Source organism: Pseudorca crassidens, chromosome X, assembly GCF_039906515.1.
Source record: "Pseudorca crassidens isolate mPseCra1 chromosome X, mPseCra1.hap1, whole genome shotgun sequence".
Taxonomy (NCBI): Eukaryota; Metazoa; Chordata; class Mammalia; order Artiodactyla; family Delphinidae; genus Pseudorca; species Pseudorca crassidens.
Genome location: NC_090317.1, coordinates 90703373 through 90726787, shown reverse-complemented (window position 1 = coordinate 90726787; position 23415 = coordinate 90703373). Strand labels below are relative to the sequence as shown.

Here is a 23415-nt window from a genome sequence, read left to right as displayed (position 1 = left end):
AGTACCACGTAGTACATTCTAGCCTCCCCTTCTTGCTCATCTGTAGCCTTCCATTCCAACAGTGAGAAGCCCAGCTCCAGCCATCCACCACCCATTTACTTAATTGTTTGATCCCAGTGTATATGTATAGCCATATCAGAATTGTTAACCTGTACTCCTGTGGGAAACAACTTTACCAAAGTGGAGTTAAGTGCTTTTCTATGGTTCCCTTTGTCTTTAGCCTTGGAGTTTCCAGTCAAAATACCATTTTCCAAGGTTACTTAGATCAGCATACCTTCTCCCCATGCTCTTCAGCGACATTATGTCATACGTTTAGAATAAAGTTAGATTATATTGTCACAGCCTCCATTCCATACTGGGATTCCCTGACCTCCTGGTTGATTTTTAAAGTTTTTCATACATTAAGATGCATTTGTGTGTGTGTGTGCTGTAAAGATCCATGGGATTTTTTTATTATTATTATTTTATTTTTTAACATCTTTATTGGAGTATAATTGCTTTACAATGGTGTGTTAGTTTCTGCTTTATAACAAAGTGAATCAGTTATACATAAACATATGTTCCCATATCTCTTCCCTTTTGTGTCTCCCTCCCTCCCACCCTCCCTATCCCACCCCTCCAGGTGGTCACAAAGCACCGAGCCGATCTCCCTGTGCGATGCAGCTGCTTCCCACTAGCTATCTATTTTACGTTTGGTAGTGTATATATGTCCATGCCACTCTCTCACTTATGTCAATTGACCATATATGTGTGGGTCTATTTCTGTTTTGTTTTGCTTTTTTTGCGGTACGCGGGCCTCCCACAACAGTGGCCTCTCCCGTTGCGGAGCACAGGTTCCGGACGCGCAGGCTCAGCGGCCATGGCTCACAGGCCCAGCCGCTCCGCGGCATGTGGGATCTTCCCGGACCGGGGCACGAACCCGCGTCCCCTGCATCGGCAGGCGGACTCTCAACCACTGCGCCACCAGGGAAGCCCGTGTGGGTCTATTTCTGGAGTTTCTATTCTCCTTCACTGACATATTTGGTTGTCTCCCCCGCCCCCAGTTTTATTGAGATATAATTGACATACAACACTGTATAAGTTTAAGGTATACAGCTTAATGATTTGACTTACATACATCATGGAATGATTACCACAGGGAGTTTAGTTAACACCCACATCTCATATAGATACAGAAGAAATGATTTTTTTCCCTGTGATGAGAACACTTAAAATCTACTCTCTTTGGGACTTCCCTGGGGGCACAGTGGTTAAGAATCTGCCTGCCAATGCAGGGGACACGCGTTCGAGCCCTGGTCCAGGAAGATCCCACATGCCACGGAGCAACTAAGCCTGGGCACCACAACTACTGAACCTGAGCTCTAGAGCCCGCGAGCCACAACTACTGAGCCCACGTTCTACAACTCCTGAAGCCCGCGTGCCTAGAGCCCATGTTCCGCAACAAGAGAAGCCACCGCAATGAGAAGCCCGCACACCGCAACGAAGAGTAGCCCCTGCTCGCCGCAACTAGAGAAAGCCCCTGCGCAGCAGTGAAGACACAATGCAGCCAAAAATAAATAAATAAAAGTTTAAAAAAAAGAATCTACTCTCTTAACAATTTTCAAGTATATCATACAGCAGTGTTAACTATGGTCATCATGTTGTACGTTACATCCCTAGTACTTATTTATCTTAGTACTTATTTATCTTATAACTGAAAGCTTGTGCCTTTTGACCACCTTCATCAAATTCCTCCCCCCCATTTGGCTGTCGTGATACCAATGCCACAATATCCTAATTATTATAGCTTTACAGTAAGTCTTGACGTCAGGAAGTGCAAGTCCTCCAAATTTGTTCTTGGTTTTCAAAGTTGTTTTGGTCCTTTGCATTTCCATATGAATTTTAGAATCTACTTGTCAAGTCTAGAAAGAAAGAAAGGAAGGAAGGAAGGAAAGAAGGGATGGAGGGAGGAAGGAAAGAAGGAAGGAAGGAAGAGAGAGAGAGAAAAGAAAGAAGGAAAGAAAGGAAGGAAGGAAGGAAGAGAGGGAGAGAGAGAAAGAAAGGAAGGAAGGAAGAAAGAAAGGAAGGGAGAAAAAAGGAAAAAAACCTTGCTGGGATTGTATTGAATCTATATATCAATCTTGGGAGAATTGATGTCTTAATAATATTGAGTCTTTTGATCTGGGAACATGTGTATCTCTCCATTTATTTAGATCTTTAACTTCTCCCAGCAAAGTTTTGTACTGCTGAGACCTGTACTGTGCGTACAGGTCTTGGGCGTGTACTTTCATATTTTTGACACTATTATGAATGGTATTTTAAAATTTCAATTTTCTATGGGTCATTGCTAGTATCTAGAAATACAGTTAAATGTAGTATATTGATCTTGTATCCTGCAATCTTGCTAAAGTCACTTATTAGCTCTAGTAGCTTTTTTGTAGATTTCATACGATTTTCTACACAGATGATCATGTCATCCCCGAATAAAGACAGCTTCATTTCTTTCTTGCCAATCTTCATGCCTTTTATTTCTTTCTTGCCTTATTGCACTGGATAGAACCTCCAGTACAACGTTGAACTGAAGGGCTGAGAGTAGACATCCTTGCTTTTTTCCTGATCTTAGGGGGAAAGGCATTCAGTCTTTCACCATTAAGTTTGATGTTACTGTAAGTTTTTTCATAAATGCTCTTCATCATGTTGAGGAGATATTACCTTTTACTTCTAGTTTTCTGAGAGTTTCTTTTTTGTTGTTTCTTTCTTTCTTTTTTTTTTTAAGCCAGGAATGGATGGTGGATTTTGTCAAATACTTTTTCTGCATCTTTGAGATAATCACATGTTTTTTCTTGCATGGGGTAAATTCAACTTTGTTTTGATGTATTATCTTTTGTATATACAATTGGATTAGATCTACTAAAATGATTAAAACTTTTGCATCTCTGTTTGTGAAGAATGGTTCCATATGGTTTTCTTATACAATGTTCTTTGGTTTAGTATCAGTGTAATGCTAGTATCATAGAATGAGTTGGGAAGTATCCCCTCCTCTTAAATCTTCTGGGAGAGTTTGTGTAGAACTGATTTTATTTCTTCCTCAAGTATTTGGTAGAATTCCCCAAGGAAGTCATCTGGGCCTGAACTTTTCCTTGTGGGAAGATGTTTTATTACAGATTCAATTTCTTTAATAGATACAAGGTTATTCAAGTTTTCTGTTTCTTCCTGAGTAGGCATTGGTATTTTGTGTCTTTCATGAAATTTGTTGCCAGAATTATTGTCATAAATATGCTCATAATATTCTATTATTCTCTTTTTAAAATTGTGGTAAAATATGCATAACAGAATTTACCATTTTAACCATTTTTAAGTGTACAATTCAGTAGCACCGAATACATTCACAGTGTTATGTAACCATCACCATTGTGTATTTCCAGAAGTTTTTCATCATCCCAAACAGAAACTCTGTACCTATTAAGCATGAACTTCCCATTCTCCCCCAACCCCCAACCCCTAGTAACCTTTATTCTACTTTCTGTCTCTGGGAATTTGCCTATTCTAGATACTTCATAAAAATGGAATCATACAATATATGTTCCTTTATGTCTGGCTTATTTTGCTTAGCAGAGTGTCCTCAAGGTTCACCCATGTTGCAGCATGTGTCAGAATTTCATTCATTTTTATGGCTGAATAATAATCCATTATATGTATATACCACATTTTATTTATTCATTCATCTGTTGATGGACACTTGGGTTGTTTCCACCTTTCAGCTATTGTGAATAATGCTGCTATGAATGTTGGTGTACAAGTATTCCCTATTATCCTTTTAACATATGTAGAACCTGTGATGATGTCACCTTTCTCACTCCTGATACTGATCATTTGTATCTTCTCTCTTTCTATCCTGATCAATCTGGTTAGAAGTTTATCAATTTTACTGATCTTCTCAGTAATATTGGTTTCATTAGTTTTCTTTATTGTTTTTCTGTCTTCTATGTCATTGATTTCCACTCTCATCCTTATTATTTTGTTTCTTTTGCTTATTTTTCTCTTATTTTTCTTTTTCCTTAAGGTGGAAGTTGGGGTATTTGATTTTAGATCTTTCTTGTTTAGTATAAGCATTTTGGTACTATAAATTTTCCTTTAAGTATTGCTTTAGCTGCATCACATAAATTCCAATATGTTTTCCTTTTTTTCAGTCCATTTTATAATTTCTTCTTAAAATTCTCTTTATAATTTCCCTTTTGATTTCCTCTTTGACCCATGGGTTATTTAGAAATGTATTATTTAGTTTGCAAATATTTGGGGACTTTGTAGTCTACTTTTCTTATTAGTTTCTAATTAAAATCCATTGTGGTCAGAGAACACAGTATGACTTGAATCCTTTTAAATTTCTTAAAACTTGCTTTATGGCTCAGAATATGGTCTTTCTTGGTAAATATTCTATGTACACCTGAAAAGAATGTGTATTCTGCATTTGCTGATGGAATCGTCTATAAATATCAGTCAGGTCAAATTGGTTCTGATTCAGTCTCCTACATCGTTACTGATTTTCTGACTGATTGTTCTACCATTTATTGAGAGAGGAGTGCTGAAATCTCTGACTTTATTCATGGATTTGTCTACTTCTTCTTGCAATCCTATCAGTTTCTGCTTCATTTATTTTGAATCTCTGTTATTAGATTATTGACATAGTTGGGTTTAAATCTACCATCTTTCTATTTGCTTTCTATTTGTCCTATCTGTTCTTTGTTTCCTCTTTCTTGGCCTTCTCATGGATTTATTGAGTGTTTTCTATAATACCATTTTAGCTCCTATGTTGATTTATTAGTTATAACTCTTTGTCTTACTTTAGTAATGGTTTTAGGGTTTAACTTATTTTTAACTCATTATTTATTCATCTTTAACTTTTTTTTTTACAATATGCTGTCCAATGATAGTGTACTATTTCATGTATAGTATAAGAAACTTATAACAGTGTATTTCCATTTCTCCCTTCCCAATATTTGTGCTATTGCTGGCCATACATTTTATTTCTTTTCTTTTTTAAAATAAATTTATTTATTTTATTTATTTCATTTTTGGCTGTTTTGGGTCTTTGTTGCAGTCCACGGGCTTCTCACTGTGGTGGCTTCTCTTGCTGCAGAGCACGGGCTGTAGGCACGTGGGCTTCAGTAGTTGTGGTGCAAGGGCTTAGTTTCTCCACGGCGTGTGGGATCTCCCTGGACCAGGGCTCGAACCCATGTCCCCTGCATTGGCAGGCAGATTCTTAACCACTGTGCCACCAGGGAAGCACCCCTTTACATTTGGCACTCAAGACAAGTGCCTCACCTGCCTGTCCCTAATCCTAGCTCTGGTTAAGTCCTGCTTTTTATTTTTCTGGCCTTAAAATTCTTGCCTTTAGGGAATTCCCTGGCAGTCCAGTGGTTAGGACTCTGTGCTTTCACTGCTGAGGGCATGGGTTCAATCCTCGGTTGCGGAACTAAGATCCCACAAGCTGTACAGCACAGCCAAAAATGAATAAATTAATTAATTTTAAAAAACCCTTGCCTTTAATAGGAGCTTTTAGTCCATTTACATATTATGGAATTATTGATATGGTCAGATTAAGCTCTATCTGGTTATAATATGTTTTCTATTTGTTCCTTCTGGTTTCTGATCCTCTGTTCCTCCTTTCCCATCTTCTTTTGAGTTAACCAAATATATTTTAATATTCCATTGTTATTCTTCTATTGGCTTTTCATCTGTACCTGTTTTCATTATTTTCTTTAGCAGTTGCCCTGGTGATTACAAAATGCATCCTTAATTTATCCCAGTTGACTCAAAGTTAATATTTTACCATCTCATATGAGATGGAAAAACCTTGCAAAAGTATAGTTTCATTTCCCAAATCCTGTCCTTTGTGTTATGGTTATGTATGCTATAGCTATACACATTTTATGTTACAATTCAGCTTGATCCATTTGAAGCATGTTTTTAGGATATTTTGGAGAAGATCTACAGTAACCCTTACTCTAGGGCTGAAGTAGCCTACTCTTAAGGCATGGTCTTTCTGGAGTGTCTGTTTCTCAGTGGGGTATTGGGTGAAGATTCTGCACTCAGGCTGGTCAAAATCCCTGTGTCTCCCAGAATTGTGCAAGCATCGATTCAGTTCACATTAGCCCAGGACTGATCTCTGCTTGGCCTCGCAGTGTCTCATTCTAAGCCTGCACAGCCTAGTATTTGGCCAAAGACCTAAAGCAATGCCTTTGGTGACTTCTGGAAGTCTGCCTCTACAAAGCTCTTTTTTCTCCAATACCATGCCTGCTAGACCGAAGTCCCGAAATCTGATCTCTCCCATCCGGCTCAGTTATATTGCTATTCTCTTCCTAGGCTCCACTTCCCTCCAAGGGGCTCCTGAAACTGACCCAGGCAGAAAGAAAGTACAGTCTAGGCTTACTGTGTGCTCACCTTAAAGTTTTGCCCACTAACTTTATTTTTGTTTTAACATTTTTATTGGAGTATAATTGTTTTACAATGGTGTGTTAGTTTCTGCTTTACAGCAAAGTGAATCATATATATACACATACATACATATATCCCCATATCTCCTCCCTCTTGGTCTCCCTCCCACCCTCCATATCCCACCCCTCTAGGTGGTCACAAAGCACCGAGCTGATCTCCCTGTGCTATGCGGCTGCTTCCCACTAGCTACCGGTTTTACATTTGGTAGTGTATACATGTCCATGACACTCTCTCACTTTGTCACAGCTTACACTTCCCCCTCCCCATATCCTCAAGTCCATGCTCTAGTAGGTCTGTGTCTTTATTCCCGTCTTACCCCTAGGTTCTTCATGACATTTTTTTTCTTAAATTCCGTATATATGTGTTAGCATACGGTATTTGTCTTTCTCTTTCTGACTTATTTCACTCTGTATGACAGACTGTAGGTCCATCCACCTCACTACAAATAATTCAATTTCGTTTATTTTTATGGCTGAGTAATATTCCATTGTATATATGTGCCACATCTTCTTTATCCATTCATCTGTCGATGGACACTTAGGTTGCCTCCATGCCCTGCCTATTGTAAATAGAGCTGCAATGAACATTGTGGTACATGACTTTTTGAATTATGGTCTTCTCAGGGTATAGGCCCAGTAGTGGGATTGCTGAGTCGTATTGTAGTTCTCTTTTTAGTTTTCTAAGGAACCTCCATACTGTTCTCCATAGTGGCTGTATCAATTTATACTCCCACCAACAGTGCAAGAGGGTTCCCTTTTCTCCACACCCCCTCCAGCATTTATTGTTTCTAGATTTTTTGATGATGGCCATTCTGACTTGTGTGAGGTGATACCTCATTGTAGTTTTGATTTGCATTCCTCTAATGATTAGTGATGTTGAGCATCCTTTCATGTGTTTGTTGGCAATCTGTATATCTTCTTTGGAGAAATGTCTATTTAGGTCTGCTGCCCATTTTTGGATTGGGTTGTTTTTTGGATATTGAGCTGCATGAACTACTTGTAAATTTTGGAGATTAATCCTTTGTCAGTTGCTTCATTTGCAAATATTTTCTCCCATTCGGAGGGTTGTCTTTTGGTCTTGTTTATGGTTTCCTTTGCTGTGCAAAAGCTTTTAAGTTTCATTAGGTCCCATTTGCTTATTTTTGTTTTTATTCCCATTTCTCTAGGAGGTGGGTCAAAAAGGATCTTGCTGTGATGTATGTCATAGAGTGTTCTGCATATGTTTTCCTCTAAAAGGTTTATAGTGTCTGGCCTTACACTTAGGTCTTTAATCCATTTTGAGTTTATTTTTGTGTATGGTGTTAGGGAGTGTTCTAATTTCATTCTTTCACATGGAGCTGTCCACTTTTCCCAGCACCACTTATTGAAGAGGCTGTCTTTTCTCCGTTGTATATTCTTGCCCCGTTTATCAAAAATAAGGTGATCATATGTGCGTGGGTTTATCTCTTCTGCCCACTAATTTTAACATTTAGCGTTTAGCTGTGGATCCACTCCCCAGTATTACTGTGGTATTCTAATGGTAATTTTCTATTTATCTCATTCCTTCTATATTTATTATTTGGAATTCTAATGCAAGCAAGAGTTGTCCCATCTCCAGCATTTATTTACTTACCCAATTATATCACTGATATATATAAGCATGGAATCATGGATATTTAGTTTTTGGACTACAATACAGCACTACCATTTTTTTGTTACTCAAATTGCTCCACATTTGGTTATTGGGAGTTCTTTCAGGTTGGCTCCTGCATCTTTATGACACACTCCCATCTTTTTTTGTTTAGATTCTTCCTTACTTTCTGGTGCCACACAGTGCTCCAGGCTCATCATGTGTTTCCCTCCCCCGGCCTTAAAGTCAGCCATTTCTCCAAGGAGCCCTGGTTCCTTTCATTGGAGAATGGCATTTAGAAACCAAGATGTAGGTACTAGATGTGCTTGTTGCTTCTGGAATAGCACAATGTCTAGGCCTTCTCAATGGGCAGACAGAAACTGTCCGAGGAGACCAAGAAGATATGACAGCTCAACCCAATGTGGTAGGGAGCTTCTAAGATGTCCCCCCCCCAGTGGTCCTACTGCTATTCATGATCTTGTGTAATCCTCTCCCGTGAGTAACTTGCTTATAACCAACAGAATGCCTCAATGGTCAGGGTATGTCACTTCCATGATTAGATTACAAGAGATAGTAACTTCTGTTTTGCTAGCAGACTCTTCTATTGCTGACTTTGATGAAGCAAAGTACATATGCTGTGAGCTGCCTCATGGAAGGAAAGGCACACATGGTAATGACTGAGTGCACCTCCAGCTGACAGCCAGCAAGGAACTGAGGCCCTCTGTTTAACAGGCTGCAGAGAACTGAGAACTGCCCCAAACAGTTGCATGTGAGTGCAAGTATGGAGCAGATTCTTCCCCAGTCTGGCTTTCAGATGAGTCCTCAGTCCTGTCCACACCTCCCCTGATTGTACCTTCTTGAGAGCCACTGGAGTAGAGGAGCCAGCTAAGCCAGCCTGGCTGCCTGACCTGCAAAAATTGGGAGATAATGAATGCATGATTTTTTAGCCACTAAGATTGTGGTAATTCGTTACACAGAAAGAGATAACAAACAGAGTATCCTTATTTGGATCCTAGAACAGAAAAAAGACATTCATGGAAACACCAGTGAAATCCAAATAAAGTCTGGAGTTCCTAGTACTGTGCTGATGTGATTTTCTTAGCCTTAATAAATGTGCCATGGTTATTCAAGCTGTTAACATTAGGGGGAGCTGGATAACAGGTATGAGAACTCTCTACTGTCTTTGCCACACTTCTGTAAATCTAAAATTATTTCAGAATACAAAGTTAAAAAAAAACACTTCTGGGTATTACATGTTATCTTTGTAAAATAAAGAGAATATATCCAATTTGAGAAGAAAAAAAATAAAGCTATCAGGGAGCCACCAGTCTGGTGGTAGAGGTTCAGCAACCAGGCCCTAGGGCTCACAGTATGTTAGGCTAGAAAGGGGCAGGCAGCAAGTGTGGTGGTCACAGCCTGATGGGGGTGACACAGGATCAGGCCTGATACCTGTCCTGGGAGTCAGTTCGGTTGAGAGATTCCAGGAATATTTTTTCCCCAGCCTAAGATACTTGTGTCTGTTCACTTCCATTTAAATTCCCCACAAATGTCAACACCTGTTCCAAAACCGAGTTGTTTGCTTGTTCCTCTACCTTTACGGTTTTTGTCTTTGCCATTTCCACCATCTGGAATACCTCTACTGTCTGCCAGGAGATATCCTCATATACTTCCTTATCAGCTTCAAAAGTGAACTTGCGGGCTTCCCTGGTGGCGCAGTGGTTGAGAGTCCGCCTGCGGATGCAGGGGACACGGGTTCGTGCCCCGGTCCGGGAAGATCCCACATGCTAGGCCCGTGAGCCATGGCCGTTGAGCCTGCGCGTCTGGAGCCTGTGCTCCGCAACGGGAGAGGCCACAACAGTGAGAGGCCCGCGTACCGAAAAAAAAAAAAAAAAAAAGTGAACTTGCACGAAAATCTTCATTGGCCCGTCTGTCCTCAATGACATTGTTCAAACCAGAGCCCTCACTTACCTAACTTTACCATTTAGCGCTTCATCCATTTACCAGCTGTATATCGTCAGATAGTTACTTAAACCCTGTTCTATTCGTGTTTCTTCAAACGTGAAATAGGAGTAAGAATCAGTACTTTCTTGATGAATATTCCTTAGAATAATAAATTGGGTAAAACAGTTAGGAGGCTGCCTAGCAGATAGTTAAGGACTGATTGCTTTTGTTTGTACACTGTTTTCTCCAGCCCCTCTATCTAAATTCTTGTACCCATCCCACTCAAATCTGTTTCTTCCAAGAACCTCATGAGCCATGCTCATTGCACAGACAAAAAGCAAGGACAGGAGACTCTTTGCCAAAGTTAAAAGCGCATCAAACACGCCTAGCATTTATTATCTTAATCACAAACCTACAGACCCCTTAGTACACCCTCCTCGGGGCTCGGCCCCAACAATCCAAAGCTGACAACCTTGGGTGTATGGGGTAGGAGGGATGGGGATGGGCAGGGAGTGTCTCTTGATAACTCTGAAATGGGGAAGATTTCTCCAAATGGAGAACTAGGTGGAGGCCAGAGGTTGGGGGTGACCTAGCTTCTGAGTAGGGGGTCAGTAAAAAAATTTCATAAAGAGGGTGTATATATGTTTTTGCAATCCTCCCCCTAAGCCTCTGCCTTGGTGAGACAGGCTTCTACTTGTTCCTGGGCTGGGGAACTCCCTGGAAAGGCCCCTTCCTTTATCTTGTTCCTCTACATGTTGTAAAAGAGTACTGGGGTGCTGGTTCTGGGAACATGGACCCAGTACCCCCTTATCTCCATCACCTCCCCAATCTACCCTTCAAGGAAGGAGGTAAAACTCTGCCCAAGTGTGGGGGTCTAACTCTCACTCACTCCTGATCTAGGTCTGGAATGTCAACCCACAAGATTTCAAGATCTGCCCCCTTCTTCAAGGGCCAGGTCGGCTTAGAGCCCTCCTAGGTTAAGTCACAATGGTCCCAGGTTAAGGCGGGGGAGCTTAAGTACCACTCCTCCCTGCAGTGTGGAATGACTGGATGGGATGTTGCTAAGAGATGAGGGCTGTGATCTCCACAAAGTTGCCTGATCTTACTGACTCCTCCACTGAAATACCTGCGCCGGGCTGTTCCTATAGGGAAAGGGCGGGGCCTGACTCCTCCATTGCTAGAAGGCCAGGACTGAGTTCCCAGGTAAAGGGGTTGGCTCTCATCCTCACTTCTGTTCTTTGCCTGCGCAGGGCAGGGTTCATGGGGAAGGGGCAGCTCTTAAACCCCCAGGGTGGGACCTCCATTTTGACTCCTCTTCCTTGCCAGGATAGACTAGACTGTTGGTTCCAAGAGAGGGAATGGAGCAGTATCCTGACACTCTTTATCCCAGGAAACATGGCTAGGACAGTCCCTAGGGGCCAGGGGCTGACCTCATCCTGTCTCCTTCCCTCACCTGGGCAAGGGCGGGTCCCACGGGGCAGGGGTGAGGCTGCGTTCTGCAAGAGACAGGCCCTGATGCCCCTACCTTCTCCATGTCTGAAATACCTGCATTGGCCTGTCCTGTGGGGAAGGGGTGGGGCCTCATCTGACTCCTCCTCCTTGCCTGGTTATAGGGGTGGGGCCTCATCAGTCTCCTCTTCCCCCAGTACACCTGGGCAGGGCAATCTCATGAAAAGGTGGGGGAAAAGGCGGGGCCTCATCCTGAGGTCCTCCTTTCCTGGGTGGGGAAGTCCCAGGGTAGGGGTGAGGCCTGATCAGGACTCCTCCTCCATGCTGAAGCTGCTGCGGCGACTGCTGGCCTTGGAGACTGCAGGGGATACTGAAGAAAGCAGGGGATCGGAGGCAGCCCGCAGTGGGGACAGGGCGCCCCCTGACAGTCCCCCCACCACCCCCTCCTCCTCCTCCATCAGAATGTCCTCCAGCCCCAGGTGGAAGGGGTCCCCCAGATCCCCCAGGTGGTCGCTGGGAAAGTGCAGGTCCAGAAGGGCATCTGAGGGTGGCGCTGGGGGCTGCTGATGGGGAGTACTCTGGGCAGGTCCCCCCGCTGCATGAAATGTTGCTGTGCCTGGCCTGCCCTCCTCTTCAACATCCAGCTGCTCTGGCTTGAGACTGTCAGAGGCTGAAGTTGTGGCCAGTGAGAGCAGCCCTGGGGTGGGAGGCACTGGCAGACCATGGATCTGGGCCTGCAGTTCTAGCTCCTGCAAAACGTAGCGGGGTGGGTGGTGGGGGTGGGATAAGATGGAGTTCAGAGTCCCTCAGAGGCAGAGGATATAACAGTTAAAAGGGTAGGCTGCCTGGGTTCGAATTCAGCCTCTGCCATTCACTAGTTGCGTAACTTCAGGCAAGTTGCTTACCGTCTCTGAGCCTCAGAGTCCCAACCTAGAAAGTGGGTATAATAATGGTCCCTGTCTCACAGGATTGTTGTGAGGATTAACTTAGTAAATGGAGATAAGGCTCTTGTCATAGTGCATGGCACAAGATAAAACACTGTGTCCGTTAACCAATATTCATTATTATTCTTGCTAATGTTATGATTACTACTTATCATCATCATCATCATGTGAGTCAGGAAGCCCGGGGATCCCCCAAATATGCCAGGAGGAGAAATCCTAGCCTGTTCTCCCTCTGCCTCTGCCTCCAGGAAGCCCCCCTCACCCCTGCCACCGCCTTCTCCTTCCAGACCTGAATTCGGAGCTGCAGGCTGCGGTTGGCTTGCTCCAGGGATCGCTGCCGGCTCTCCAGGTCTTTGGAGCGCTGTTGCTCCTTCTGCAACTTGCGGATGTAATCCACAGAGGCTTTCAGGATGGTGCCCTTGTTCCAGCGCATCTCCCTGTGGGACCCAAGGGGGAGGAAAGAAGGGAATGCTGCACATGGAGTCTCTCGGGAGCTGAAGGGGGCGATTGCACCAGGTAGATGGAGCACCCCGCCACATGCCTACAACTTGAGGCAGAGGGACATCAAGGGTACAGAATGCTCGGATGAAAACCACCTGCCTGGAACCTTCCAGTGATGCCCCATCACACCCCGAACCCAGAAAGCCCTCTCTGACCTGATCCCATACTGCTCCTCTTACCCATGCCCATCTGATTCATCTCACTGCAGCCACACTGGCTTCTCAATGCTCCTAGAACATGGAAAATCATTCCCACCTCAGGGCCTCCATCCCAGCTCTGCCCTCCACCTTGAACACTCTTCTCTCAGACACCCAGATGGTTCCTGCCTCACCTCTTTAGGCTCTTTATTCAAGTATTTCCTCATCAGTTGAGGCCTGCCCTGTCCCCACCCTCCTCACCCCAAACTGTGACCCTCCCCAATATCCCATCTTCCCTCCGTTCTTGATTCCTCTCCACAACACTCATCATAACCACCGGAGTTTACATATTTATCTTCTTTGCTGTCTGTCTGCCCCCACTAAAACATCAGTTCCATGAGGTCAGGGATTTTTGTGCATTTTGTTCCCTCTGGTATCCTCAGGGCCTAGCATGGTACCTGGCACAAAGCAGAAGCAGCTCAATACATTTTTTGAGTAAATAAAGGAGGTACTAAATAAGCGGAAAACTGTCTATGTCGTACAGGGGGGCAGATGACGTGGACCATAATGTCATGGACCATGGACCATAATGTCATGGACCATAATGTCATGCACCTAAAATTTTAGATGGGAACACGGTAAGGGGCTGCCACCCTGCTCAGGGTGAGGAAAGCTGGGTGAGAAAGGGGCAAAGGAGCAGGACTGCCTGGGTGGTTCCCACTTAGGGCGGGCCCACCCGGGAATGACTTTCAGGGAGTGGGGCCCCCACCCCACCTTCCACCGGCCTGGGGCTCCTGGCCCAGACTCACGGGTCACTGGACTTGGGGATGAGGGTGCCCAACTCCTTGATCCTGTCGTTAATGTTGAATCGCCTGCGACGTTCAACTTTGAAGGCGGGGGAGAGAAAGAGAAAGTGGGAAAGAGTCGTCAATAGGCTGAGAAGCAAAGAGGAGAAACTGGGGAATTGGGAGGCTGCTGCAGGGAGAGGCCCCCAAGGAAGGCCGGGCGCAGAGTGAGGCTGGGCTGCACAGCACGTGGGCAGGAGCACGCGCTCTCACTCACTCAGGTTGTGATTGTCTTTCTTCTGCCGTTCCTTCAAAAGGGCCTTGGCCTCTGTCTCTGGAAGAGAGTGCAGGAGGTGGTCAGGGCCTCTGGGCCTGGGAAAGATGACAGACGATGGTGGGCAGCATGTGCAGCCACTGGGGTAGGCTTTGGTGGGCGCAGGCAAGGGGAGAGCCACCATTTTTACAATTTTTAAAGAAGCCATGGTGACAGGCCACTTGTTAAACCCAAGAGGAGAGGGAGTGGAGTGAAAGCAGGACCACGGGCCATATGGACAAAGATGGCAAACAGCCCCCATTTCTGTCTGTTTAAACCCTCTTCCCTTAGAATCAGGCCTGACCCCCAGACCTGGTAGATATGGGGCTCACCCTGGGGTATATGATAATTGCACGGGGCCAAGACCCTAGCCCTTACCAGAGATCTCCCGTTTGATATTCGGCAGCTCAGCTGGACAGGAGTTGCTGACAGTGATGGCTGGCGTGGCCACACCCTGGCTACTGTACACATCAAGCAGATTCCCTGACACAGGCAGCTGCAGGCAGGGAGAGCGGAAAAATGATGGTTGGAAACAGACCCCAGGCTCGGCCCCTTCTTCGACCAGGTTCCTGACCCTCCACACACCCCAAAGATGGGCTCCCTCATGCAAGGATTGGCTGGCCCAGCATGGAAACCCTTCCTTCTCCTTCAAGGGAATTTCACACAGCCACTCAACAGGGAAGACAGGGTCAAGGGGACCTACCCTGCTTTGCTGGGGGACTAGAGCCTGCCTGGCCTGCTCATCATGTCCCCACAGCCCCTCGAATCCCCCAGTGACTTCTGAAGCCCCTCTCCCAAACCCCAGCATTGGCTCTGAGAAGTGCTAGAAAACTACCCTTCTCAGGTCTTTGTCAGCTCCAATGCAACATTTCAGCCCCTCCTAGAGCTACATTCCAACTCAGCATTCTTGGAACACTCCAACCCAGTCTTCTCAGACCTTGGGAAATTGTCATGGCAACATTCCACCCAAAATCTGGCCTTTTGGAGAGTTCCAGCCCAATCTCCAGTCTTTTGCTGTGACTGCGTTGCATATAGTCTCCGGCTGCCATGCACCGAAGTTCTCATCCGGCACCCTCTTGCACATTCTGATCTCTCAGGATTTCTTGTCCAACTACTCAACAAGCACTGTTTTTATGTCAGCCTAGTTTTTTTTTTTTTCTCTTTCACACTCTCCTGGATACATCCTAGGGCAATGAACTAATCCACAAGTAATCAGTCCCACCTCTTGATGAGTTTTCTTCTCCTGAAACCCCCACTAGACTGCTGGATCCATCCAATCTCTAGCTGTGCCCAAATCAATGAAAAATTCTGATAAATTGGTACCATTTTTACATGTGCTTCTATCCTCTTGATAAGTTGGAAAGAAGTAAAGCTTATAGGCACTTGGTATGTCCCAAAACGAGTTATGAGACTCTTGGAATGTTCAGAACCAGAATGTTAAAATTCATTGGTGCAGCTCCTGCTCTAGAAAGTTTTATCAAGTCTTTACAAGGACCCAGCCTCTCGGCACAGTTCACTTTAAGAGATGTGGTATGTTCTAGTCACTTCAAGGTCCAACCACATCAAATCTAGACACCTTTGGCATATTATGTTCCAATCACTTCATGGTCTGCGTGTGTCTTCATGACCTGAATGTCCTGGTACATTCAAAACGCTACAAGATAATCTGTATAACAGAGAGCTTCTCTGTTAATTTTGGCCTATGTTGTTAGAAATAAGATTATACCTTGCATGTTTAGAATAAGTTTCTGTCCATCTCTGCACTAAAAAATTTAGAGAGTTACAAGCTCTAAAGTGCTATAGAGAAACATCACTTAGGGGAGGAAGGTGGACGTGTATTTATGTTGGAGTGTAAGCATGTGTGGAAGCCTCGCAGCACCAGGACTTGGCCCTGTTCTTAGAGCCTCCTCTATCCATTCTCTACCTGTCCTGCTTCAAGAGTTCCAGCTGGCCTGCTGTGAAGCCAAGAGCTACTTTGGAGTGCTGGCTGCAGGATTAAGCCAATTCTTATGCAACTGACTCAGTTCTTAATGGCCATTTCTTCTAAAAAGTTTCTTTTGTGTGTGGGGGAGGGTGTGGGTCTTGGGATAGGGGTGAATTTGAGGCTTAAAGTTTAAACTAGAAATAAGATGATGTGGTCTGCTTGCTCTCTGTTTAGATAGGCTTTAAGACCAATTGGATTTACATGGAGGCCAGGCCAGAGAATGGTAATCGATGACTTGTGTGCAGACAAGCATTTATCCAGGTTGCATTGTCCAAATTGGTTTGTTAAAGCTCCAGGTTACATTCTTACACAAAGAAAAACATTCAGTAAACATGAGACAAGTTTAGGAAAACTTAATTAAAAAAACCTGTCTTATACTCAAAACAAACAAACAAACAAAATGCTACAAGAGCCCCACCTCTTGGTCCCTCCCACAGTGAAGCTTCAGTGCTTCGGTATGCCCTAATAGCTCCATGAAGTCCCCACCGTGTAGATATCAAAATCTACAAGGTTCACCTCTCCATGCAGTGCAACATGGCCCCAGGGCACTGGTGTGCCCCATTCTCAACATACAGCCTCTATCTCTATCTCAGTACAATCCAAGGTGACAGTCTCTTATGTACACAGCTAGCCTGCCCGAGTGTATATAAGATATCCCTCAGTGATAGACGGATGCGCTAATTTTTAGACCAACCTCCCATCTCAGGGCCTCACCGTGCTGGGGAGCTGCAGCCCCGTGGTGCCTCCAGGCAGATAGCTGAGCATCTCATCGTTGTAACTGGACTCCAGGCTGATGATCTCATCGATGACATCATCAATCTGGGAGAAGAAATATGGAAGAGCCTTAGAAGAAGCTGGGGCAGGGGGAGCATGGGAGGGTCGTCTGCAGCCACTCACCTCCTTCTCTGAGCTAGACCCGATGGTAAGCAGTGCCATGGGGCTGTTGGGAGCACTGCCAGTGGGGCCAGTAGCATGGGCAGCCTCAGGGGCGGGAAGTGGCTGGGCACTAGCAGCCCCCGGTGGTGGGGTGAGGGCCTGGGACGCCAGCTTGGGCCCAAGTGTGGTGGACAGGTACTGCTTCACCTGCTGCCGGCGCGCCTGCTGCAGGTGGTAGCGCGTCGGGTTCTCCAGATGGGTCTGTACCTGTGGAATGTGGGGGAGACAGGATGGGAGGGAACAAGGTAGAACAGGGCTCAGAGGGGTGACTCTGAGCACCAGCTTGCCCCACAGAAGTCATCTGTTCCTAGGCTCAAGATGGCAAACCAGGCCCAGAATCTGAGAACCCTCTCCCACCCCCAAATACTGATTAAAGTCTCCCCTAGGACCCAAACTCCCTTTCTCAGAGATCCTTCACAGCCCTCAAGATCTACCCATGGGTGGCAGAATCCTTCACAGTTTCTGGAGCACCCTGTCACAGTCCCCAAGAGGCCCCCCGCAAAGCTGGTGACCCCACCTAACAGACATGGGAACTATACATGGCTTCCCAAGACACTCCAATGACCAAAGAATTCCTAATGCATAACCATATGTGAAGTGCTTCCTACAAAGCCACTTCACAGACTCCAGGGCCCACTCAGGGCACTCATGAGCCTCCATGATCCACCAAGACATCCTATGGCCCCCAAGAACCCCTCACAACTCCACAAGAACGCCTTGGAAACCCTAAACACAATGGGATACTAGCACAGCCCCCTTTTAACAGTACCTGAGACCTTCCTTAGAGCCCCTAGGACCTCGTCCCAAAGCCACCAGGACCAATCCTCAGTCACCAGGAGCCCCTCCCAGGGCCTCTGGATGTCACCTTACCTTGAGCACCTCCCTGGGCACCTGAGCAGGGGGAGGACGACCCAATGTGTGGCCCCCAGCAGAGACGCCGACCACAGAGATGGCAGGAGAGGCAGGTGCAGGACTAGGGAAGGGAGAGGCTGCAGCCTGTTCCCGACGCTCACGCCTCTCCTGCTCCTGGGCCTGGGCCCGCATTAGCTGCTGCCGCAGCAAGACCCGCGATGAAGAAGATGACGACATGGCAGGGGTCCTGGAGCCCCCTGCAGAAGATGATGCAGAGAGTGTAGCTGGGGTGGCTGGTGTGGCCTGCAGTGATATTGGGAGGCTGTGGAACGGGAAATACGGGGCCACAGGTAAGCTAAAAGTCTCGGCCCAAGCCTAAGGAGTCACAGTGCGATGGAGCAGACATTCGAACCTGGCCTGTTCTCTGCCTTCAGAAGCCACAATGTGGAGGGGAGATAAAGGAACCAGACCTGGTCACGACCCTCAGGGGTCACAGTCTGGTGGGGGAACTTTAGCCTGCAGTCCTTATGGTGAAGCCTGGATTTGGGCCTGTTCGTATATCAAGCGGAGATACCATTGTTCAGCTCTGCGAGCTATTTACAGGAGAGCAGAAGGAAACAGAATTGAGGTTGTGGGAGTAGATACAAACACAGAGGGCTCATTAAGCTCAATTTGGGGCTGGAGATGCTCCCTGAGCTCCTGGGGGTGGGCATCAATCTATATGGGCAACCGCAGGTCCTTCTTCCTCCCCTGCCTGGGCCTCTGGTCCCAGGAGCTAGTCAGTCTCGAAAATCTCAGAGATTTCACAATCCTCCCTTCCTGCCCCTCTTCCAGGTCCCCTCCCCTCTCTTAGAGCCCAGGCCCATGACTCAGCACATTTAGACTTTCAAGCTTGGGGGAAAGAAGAGACCAGCAGGGGTTCTTCAAGGGCTGGGAGTGGGTGAATTTGTTGAGTTGGGGGGGGGGTGACCAGGGGTTATGGGAATGGCTCCGCCTACTTGGGGGCTGGGCTTGAGCAGGCCACGCCCTGTGTCTGGGAACTCCAGGCACGCTGCAATTTTTATCTATGAATGGATGTGCAGGTGGGGGAGGAAGCAGGGGAGATTTTGTCTGAGATACTAGAATCCTAGCTTGGCCTCCTGCTTTCCACATGCTCTTTCTGGCTCTTAATTTTACTATCTGGAAAATTCAGGCTGGTGAGAGAATGGGTTGGGCTGGCACTGAGGGCCTCTGCCCATCAAGAGGGGATGGAGGGGCCTGAGGAATTGGGAGGGGAGTCAGAGAGAAGAGACATACCTTGAGCGTAGAGATAGGGGCTGGCTTTTGAGCTCGTAGAAGCTGTCAGGATCAAGGACGTTTTCTAATTCGATGTCAGCAACAATCCCGGATTCCGGAAGCAAAGAGTTCAGGCTGAGGGTGGGGGGAAGGCAGGGTGATGGTCAGTGATTGTATGGAGACGTCATTCCCCTGAGAGAGACAGAGACAGAGACAGAAGAGAAAAGAAGAGAAGAGAAGCATACACCAGGAGAGAGGAGAATAGAGTGTATCCCTCACATTCAGCCACTTTGCTGAAACCACCACCATGAATTCCCATGTCTTCTCCCCTCTCCACTCTCTTTTGCTCCGTGTTACCCATAGTTCCTTAAGATTAAAAATAATAAGCTTGAACCCCAGATCCTCGATCTAACAATCACCTGGGTGTACAACCTGGGTTTCAGGAGAATAGAAACGAAGAGTTGAGGAATGACAATTCACTTTGTGGGATTCCTGACTTTGCATTCAGAGTTCTCCCAGCCCCCACACCCCCCATTGTTTTCCTGGCTGCTGAATGTGAGACCACATAGGTCCACAGGCATACTGCACGGTAGGGGCTTCCCTTGGCAGAACAGTCCATTGTAACACAAACTGAATGCATCACAAAGAGAACTGGGGTAGCTGATTCACTTTACTGAAGGATCCACTACTTCCCAAAAAAGCTCCCGGCCACCAACCCTGCCCCAGCCAGAGTTTGTGGGATGTGAACACGCATCCAAAAACAAGATGGAAATAACAAAGGCTCCCCTCAGTCCAACAATCTGGATTGACAAGAGGGAGAATTTGGGTGGATGATCTGCTTTATAGGAACATTCTTTTCTTGGTCAGAGGAGCTTGCCCAGCACTCTCCAGTTTTTTCGACAGATCAAAACACAAACACACCTCCAATACCAACACCCACTGACACACAAACTAAGAAGCCATGTACACCAGTCCCTTTCAACTATCGCCACTACTGTGATGATCTAGGTTGCTATAAAGGCATCAGGAGATGGTAAATTCATATATTCAAAGGCTCCTGCTCAACCCTCCATGCTGGCTGCAAGACCCTAGTGTGTAGGGGACATTAACATGCAGGCAGATAGATATGCATCCTTGAATTTAGTCAAAGATTTATAATCCTGAGATTGTCGTTGACTTGCCCCTCCCCAAGAATCTGTCTTCCTCCCTTTCCTCACTCACAGACGGGGCCCTAAAACCACCCCAGGAAGTCGGGAAGAGGAAGCTGGGGAGCCGCTGAGCTCAGCACAATCCCAGGCAGAAAGTAGGCGAAGCCCCCTCCCATGCTCACACTTCCATTGCACAGAAGTTGGAAGAGGTGGGCACTGAAATGAGCAGGGTATGGACAGAGAAGGCTGGGGCTTCCAGGCCCACTGATGGAAGTGAGGCTAAGAGGTCAGAGAGGACCCACCCAGGCAGGGATGGTGCAATTGGTGCTCATTCCAGCTCTAGGGTCAGATTCAAGATTGCCTCCAGGGCCTGAGAGACAGACTGGGAAGGTGAGATAAAAAAAAAAAAAACCTCTGTGTCTGTGTGTGTGTAGGGGGTGAAAAGAGCTGGCTGAGAGGCTAGGGCAGGTGGCAACAAGAACAAGACCCTCCTGTGGGTTCCCAAATAAGGTCTGAGGCCTTCTCTGGGCTAAGAGGTAGCACCATCTCCATTGCCTGTCTGTCTGACTAGTTTCCCATTCAAGCCCCTATGGGGTGTGGGAAGAGGGCTTTTCCACTACCCAGCTGGATGGGTGGGCAGGCGAAGGGATTATTCTGATCAAGTCTTGATGAATGTTGCTTTTCTTGTTCACTCACACACACTCACAAGGCTGGTCCCACGCAGTATATCCGAGATACCCCCAAATCCCTCCAGAGTCATTTTATCCCCAAACACAGCCTCCAGCAACCAGCCACTGGGAGTCACCAAGCTCCCAAGACAGCACCTCTATCTCCCAGGACGTCTTCTCTGAGGGAAAAAGTCCCTTAAAAATCAGTGCCTCACCTACAGAGTGCCCCCTCAAATTCATTCCCCTCATATCTGACTCAAAGACCCCAAATTCAGCCTCTAGTCAGAGTCTCAGTCCCTGAAGTTCAGCTACCCTAGACTAGTTTTTGGACACAACAGAATCAGCCCCTCGAGACCGAGTCAAGGGCCCCCGCCAAATCTGAACTAGGCCTCCCTTACTGCACTTCCACGACTCCTTTAAGCCTCAGTCCAAGCAAGCCACCGCCAGATTCCTTAGGTGCCCCCCCAAGTCAGGCGCTCAGACGTCCTCCAAGACTAGGCCGGGGCCTCCAATCACAGTCCTGGGCCCCCGCTGCCCCCAGATAAGGCCCCCGGGAACCCCAGTTAGCACTACCGGTCCCAGGCGGTCCCGCACCTGAGCAGCTGGGCCGAGTCGGCCGGCCTGCGCTCCTCCAACAGCACGAACACGGCTCGAGGGCCCTCCGCGCTGGCCTCTACGCCGTCCCGAGCTGGCTCGGCCGCATGAGACATGACGCCCGGCCCCGGGCGAGCCCTGCCAGGCCGGTCGGGCCTCGGCCCGGTCCCCCTAACAAAATAAGAGTCCCCCTCCCCCGCTCGCCACCGCCTCCTCCGCTAAGCCATGGATCGAGCTCTGCGCGGGCGGGCGGGCGGCGTCGGGGAGATGGGATGGGCTGTGAGTCATCTCCCGCCCAGAACGGACCAAACCACCCCCCCAACCTAACCCCGGACGACCGCCCTCCTCCCCCTCGTCCTCTTCCCCCTCCTCCCTGGGCTGGGGAAACTCCACAGGAAGTGACCGCACTGAGGATAGACAGCTCGCTGGGCCACGCCCTCCGGGTGAGGCGGCCAATCGTTGAGGGGTGGCTCAAGGGCCCGCCCTAAGCTACGCCTCCGAAGCCGAGAGAGAACTAGATTCCGCAGGCCCTTATTCCGAGAAGGGGGCACCGAGGCCACGCCCTCAGAGACTGAGGCAAATCAATGAGAGGTAATTAGATTGAACCACGCCTCCTCTTCTCAAATTATCCCTCCGCAAGATATTAAGCCGCTCCTTGGGTTCTCTGCGCCTGCGTACTGATGGCCAGTCTGCGCGCGGAGGGTCTCCAGGACACGCTTCTAGCTTCGGAAACGCGCCCTCTATAGGCCAATATTCATAGTATCCACTCTCTAAACCGCGCTCCAACTTTGATCTAGCGGTGCCTCCTCAGCCAAAGCCATGGCCTTGAGGCCTAGGCAGCTACATTCCCGGAAGGTGCGCGCCAGAAACCCCACCCTTTTGGTACCTACAGTCCAGCCGCCCAGCTGGTTTTCCTGGAAGCGGTCCGCCTACTCTATGTCATTTAGAGCGGTTGTTGTACTAGGTCGTTGCGCTGCACTGTAGGTGCTTAGTGAATCCTTGGCAGATGGATGAATGAGTGGAAGGATGGAAATTAGATCTGGCCCCTTCTGTGGTTGACTTCTGGAATTATAAAGACCAAGGTTTGAATATGGGCAAGGGACTTACCCTCTCTGAGCCTCAGCTTTACTGGTCTGTCAAATGGGGGTCATAATACCTGTTTGACAGGGTTGTTACGAGGATTGGAGGTTATTTTTGAATAGTGCTAGCAGGTTGTTTGACATACAATAATCTCTCCAAAAATTGATTCACTCATTTGTGCACTGATTTAACATTTATTGAGCTCCTCTGTGTGCTAGATACATGCAAGCCGGCTTGCACACAGCAGAGGGTCCCACCCATACGTTCAGATGCACAGTCAGCTCACAAAATACCCAGACCTACAACCTTCCCTTTATCCCTCCCAACATCCCGAGATCATGCCCATCAGTTGGACCACTGGGAACTTCGCTGAGCGCCCATTTGCCTTGCACCTTCCTGTATTGGCACCCTTATTTCCCAAGTTGGCTTGGTAAACACGCACATCCCCACACGCTCACACACAAACATTACCCACATAATAAAGACAATTCTTCCCAAAATTAATCTTTAAAAAAACAATACATTACCAATAAAATTTGCAAAATGAAACTTGTAGACCTGATGTTAAAATTCCTACGGTGCCTTAAATACACAAGAATATCTAATTTTATAAAAGAAAAAGAAAGAGGAGGGCGTCATCTTACCAGATTCAAAATATCTGACAAAGCTCTAGTTATTAAAACATTGTGGGACTTCCCTGGAGATCCAGTGGTTAGGACTCCACGC

The 23415-nt window shown here is 46.9% G+C and overlaps 1 protein-coding gene across 3 annotated transcripts; it reads right to left on the bottom strand.

Annotated features, from left to right (window-relative positions):
* Positions 1–6416: 6416 nt before the first annotated feature.
* TFE3 (transcription factor binding to IGHM enhancer 3) lies at positions 6417–21947 on the bottom strand. Of its 3 annotated transcripts, none has more exons than XM_067724116.1 (10): positions 21610–21947; positions 19221–19334; positions 17943–18246; positions 17034–17279; positions 16851–16955; positions 14531–14648; positions 14117–14173; positions 13864–13939; positions 12706–12853; positions 6417–8990 (listed from the first exon to the last, which is right to left on the bottom strand). In XM_067724116.1, the coding sequence occupies exons 1-10, from the start codon at positions 21723–21725 to the stop codon at positions 8808–8810; spliced, it is 1467 nt and encodes a 488-aa protein (XP_067580217.1). In that variant the 5' UTR covers positions 21726–21947; the 3' UTR covers positions 6417–8807. The 3 variants fall into 3 exon arrangements, with proteins under 3 accessions (XP_067580217.1, XP_067580215.1, XP_067580214.1); XM_067724114.1 differs by lacking the exon at positions 6417–8990 and adding an exon at positions 10378–12221 and having other exon boundaries at positions 21610–21940; XM_067724113.1 differs by lacking the exon at positions 6417–8990 and adding an exon at positions 10378–12221 and having other exon boundaries at positions 16851–17279; positions 21610–21944.
* Positions 21948–23415: the final 1468 nt, after the last annotated feature.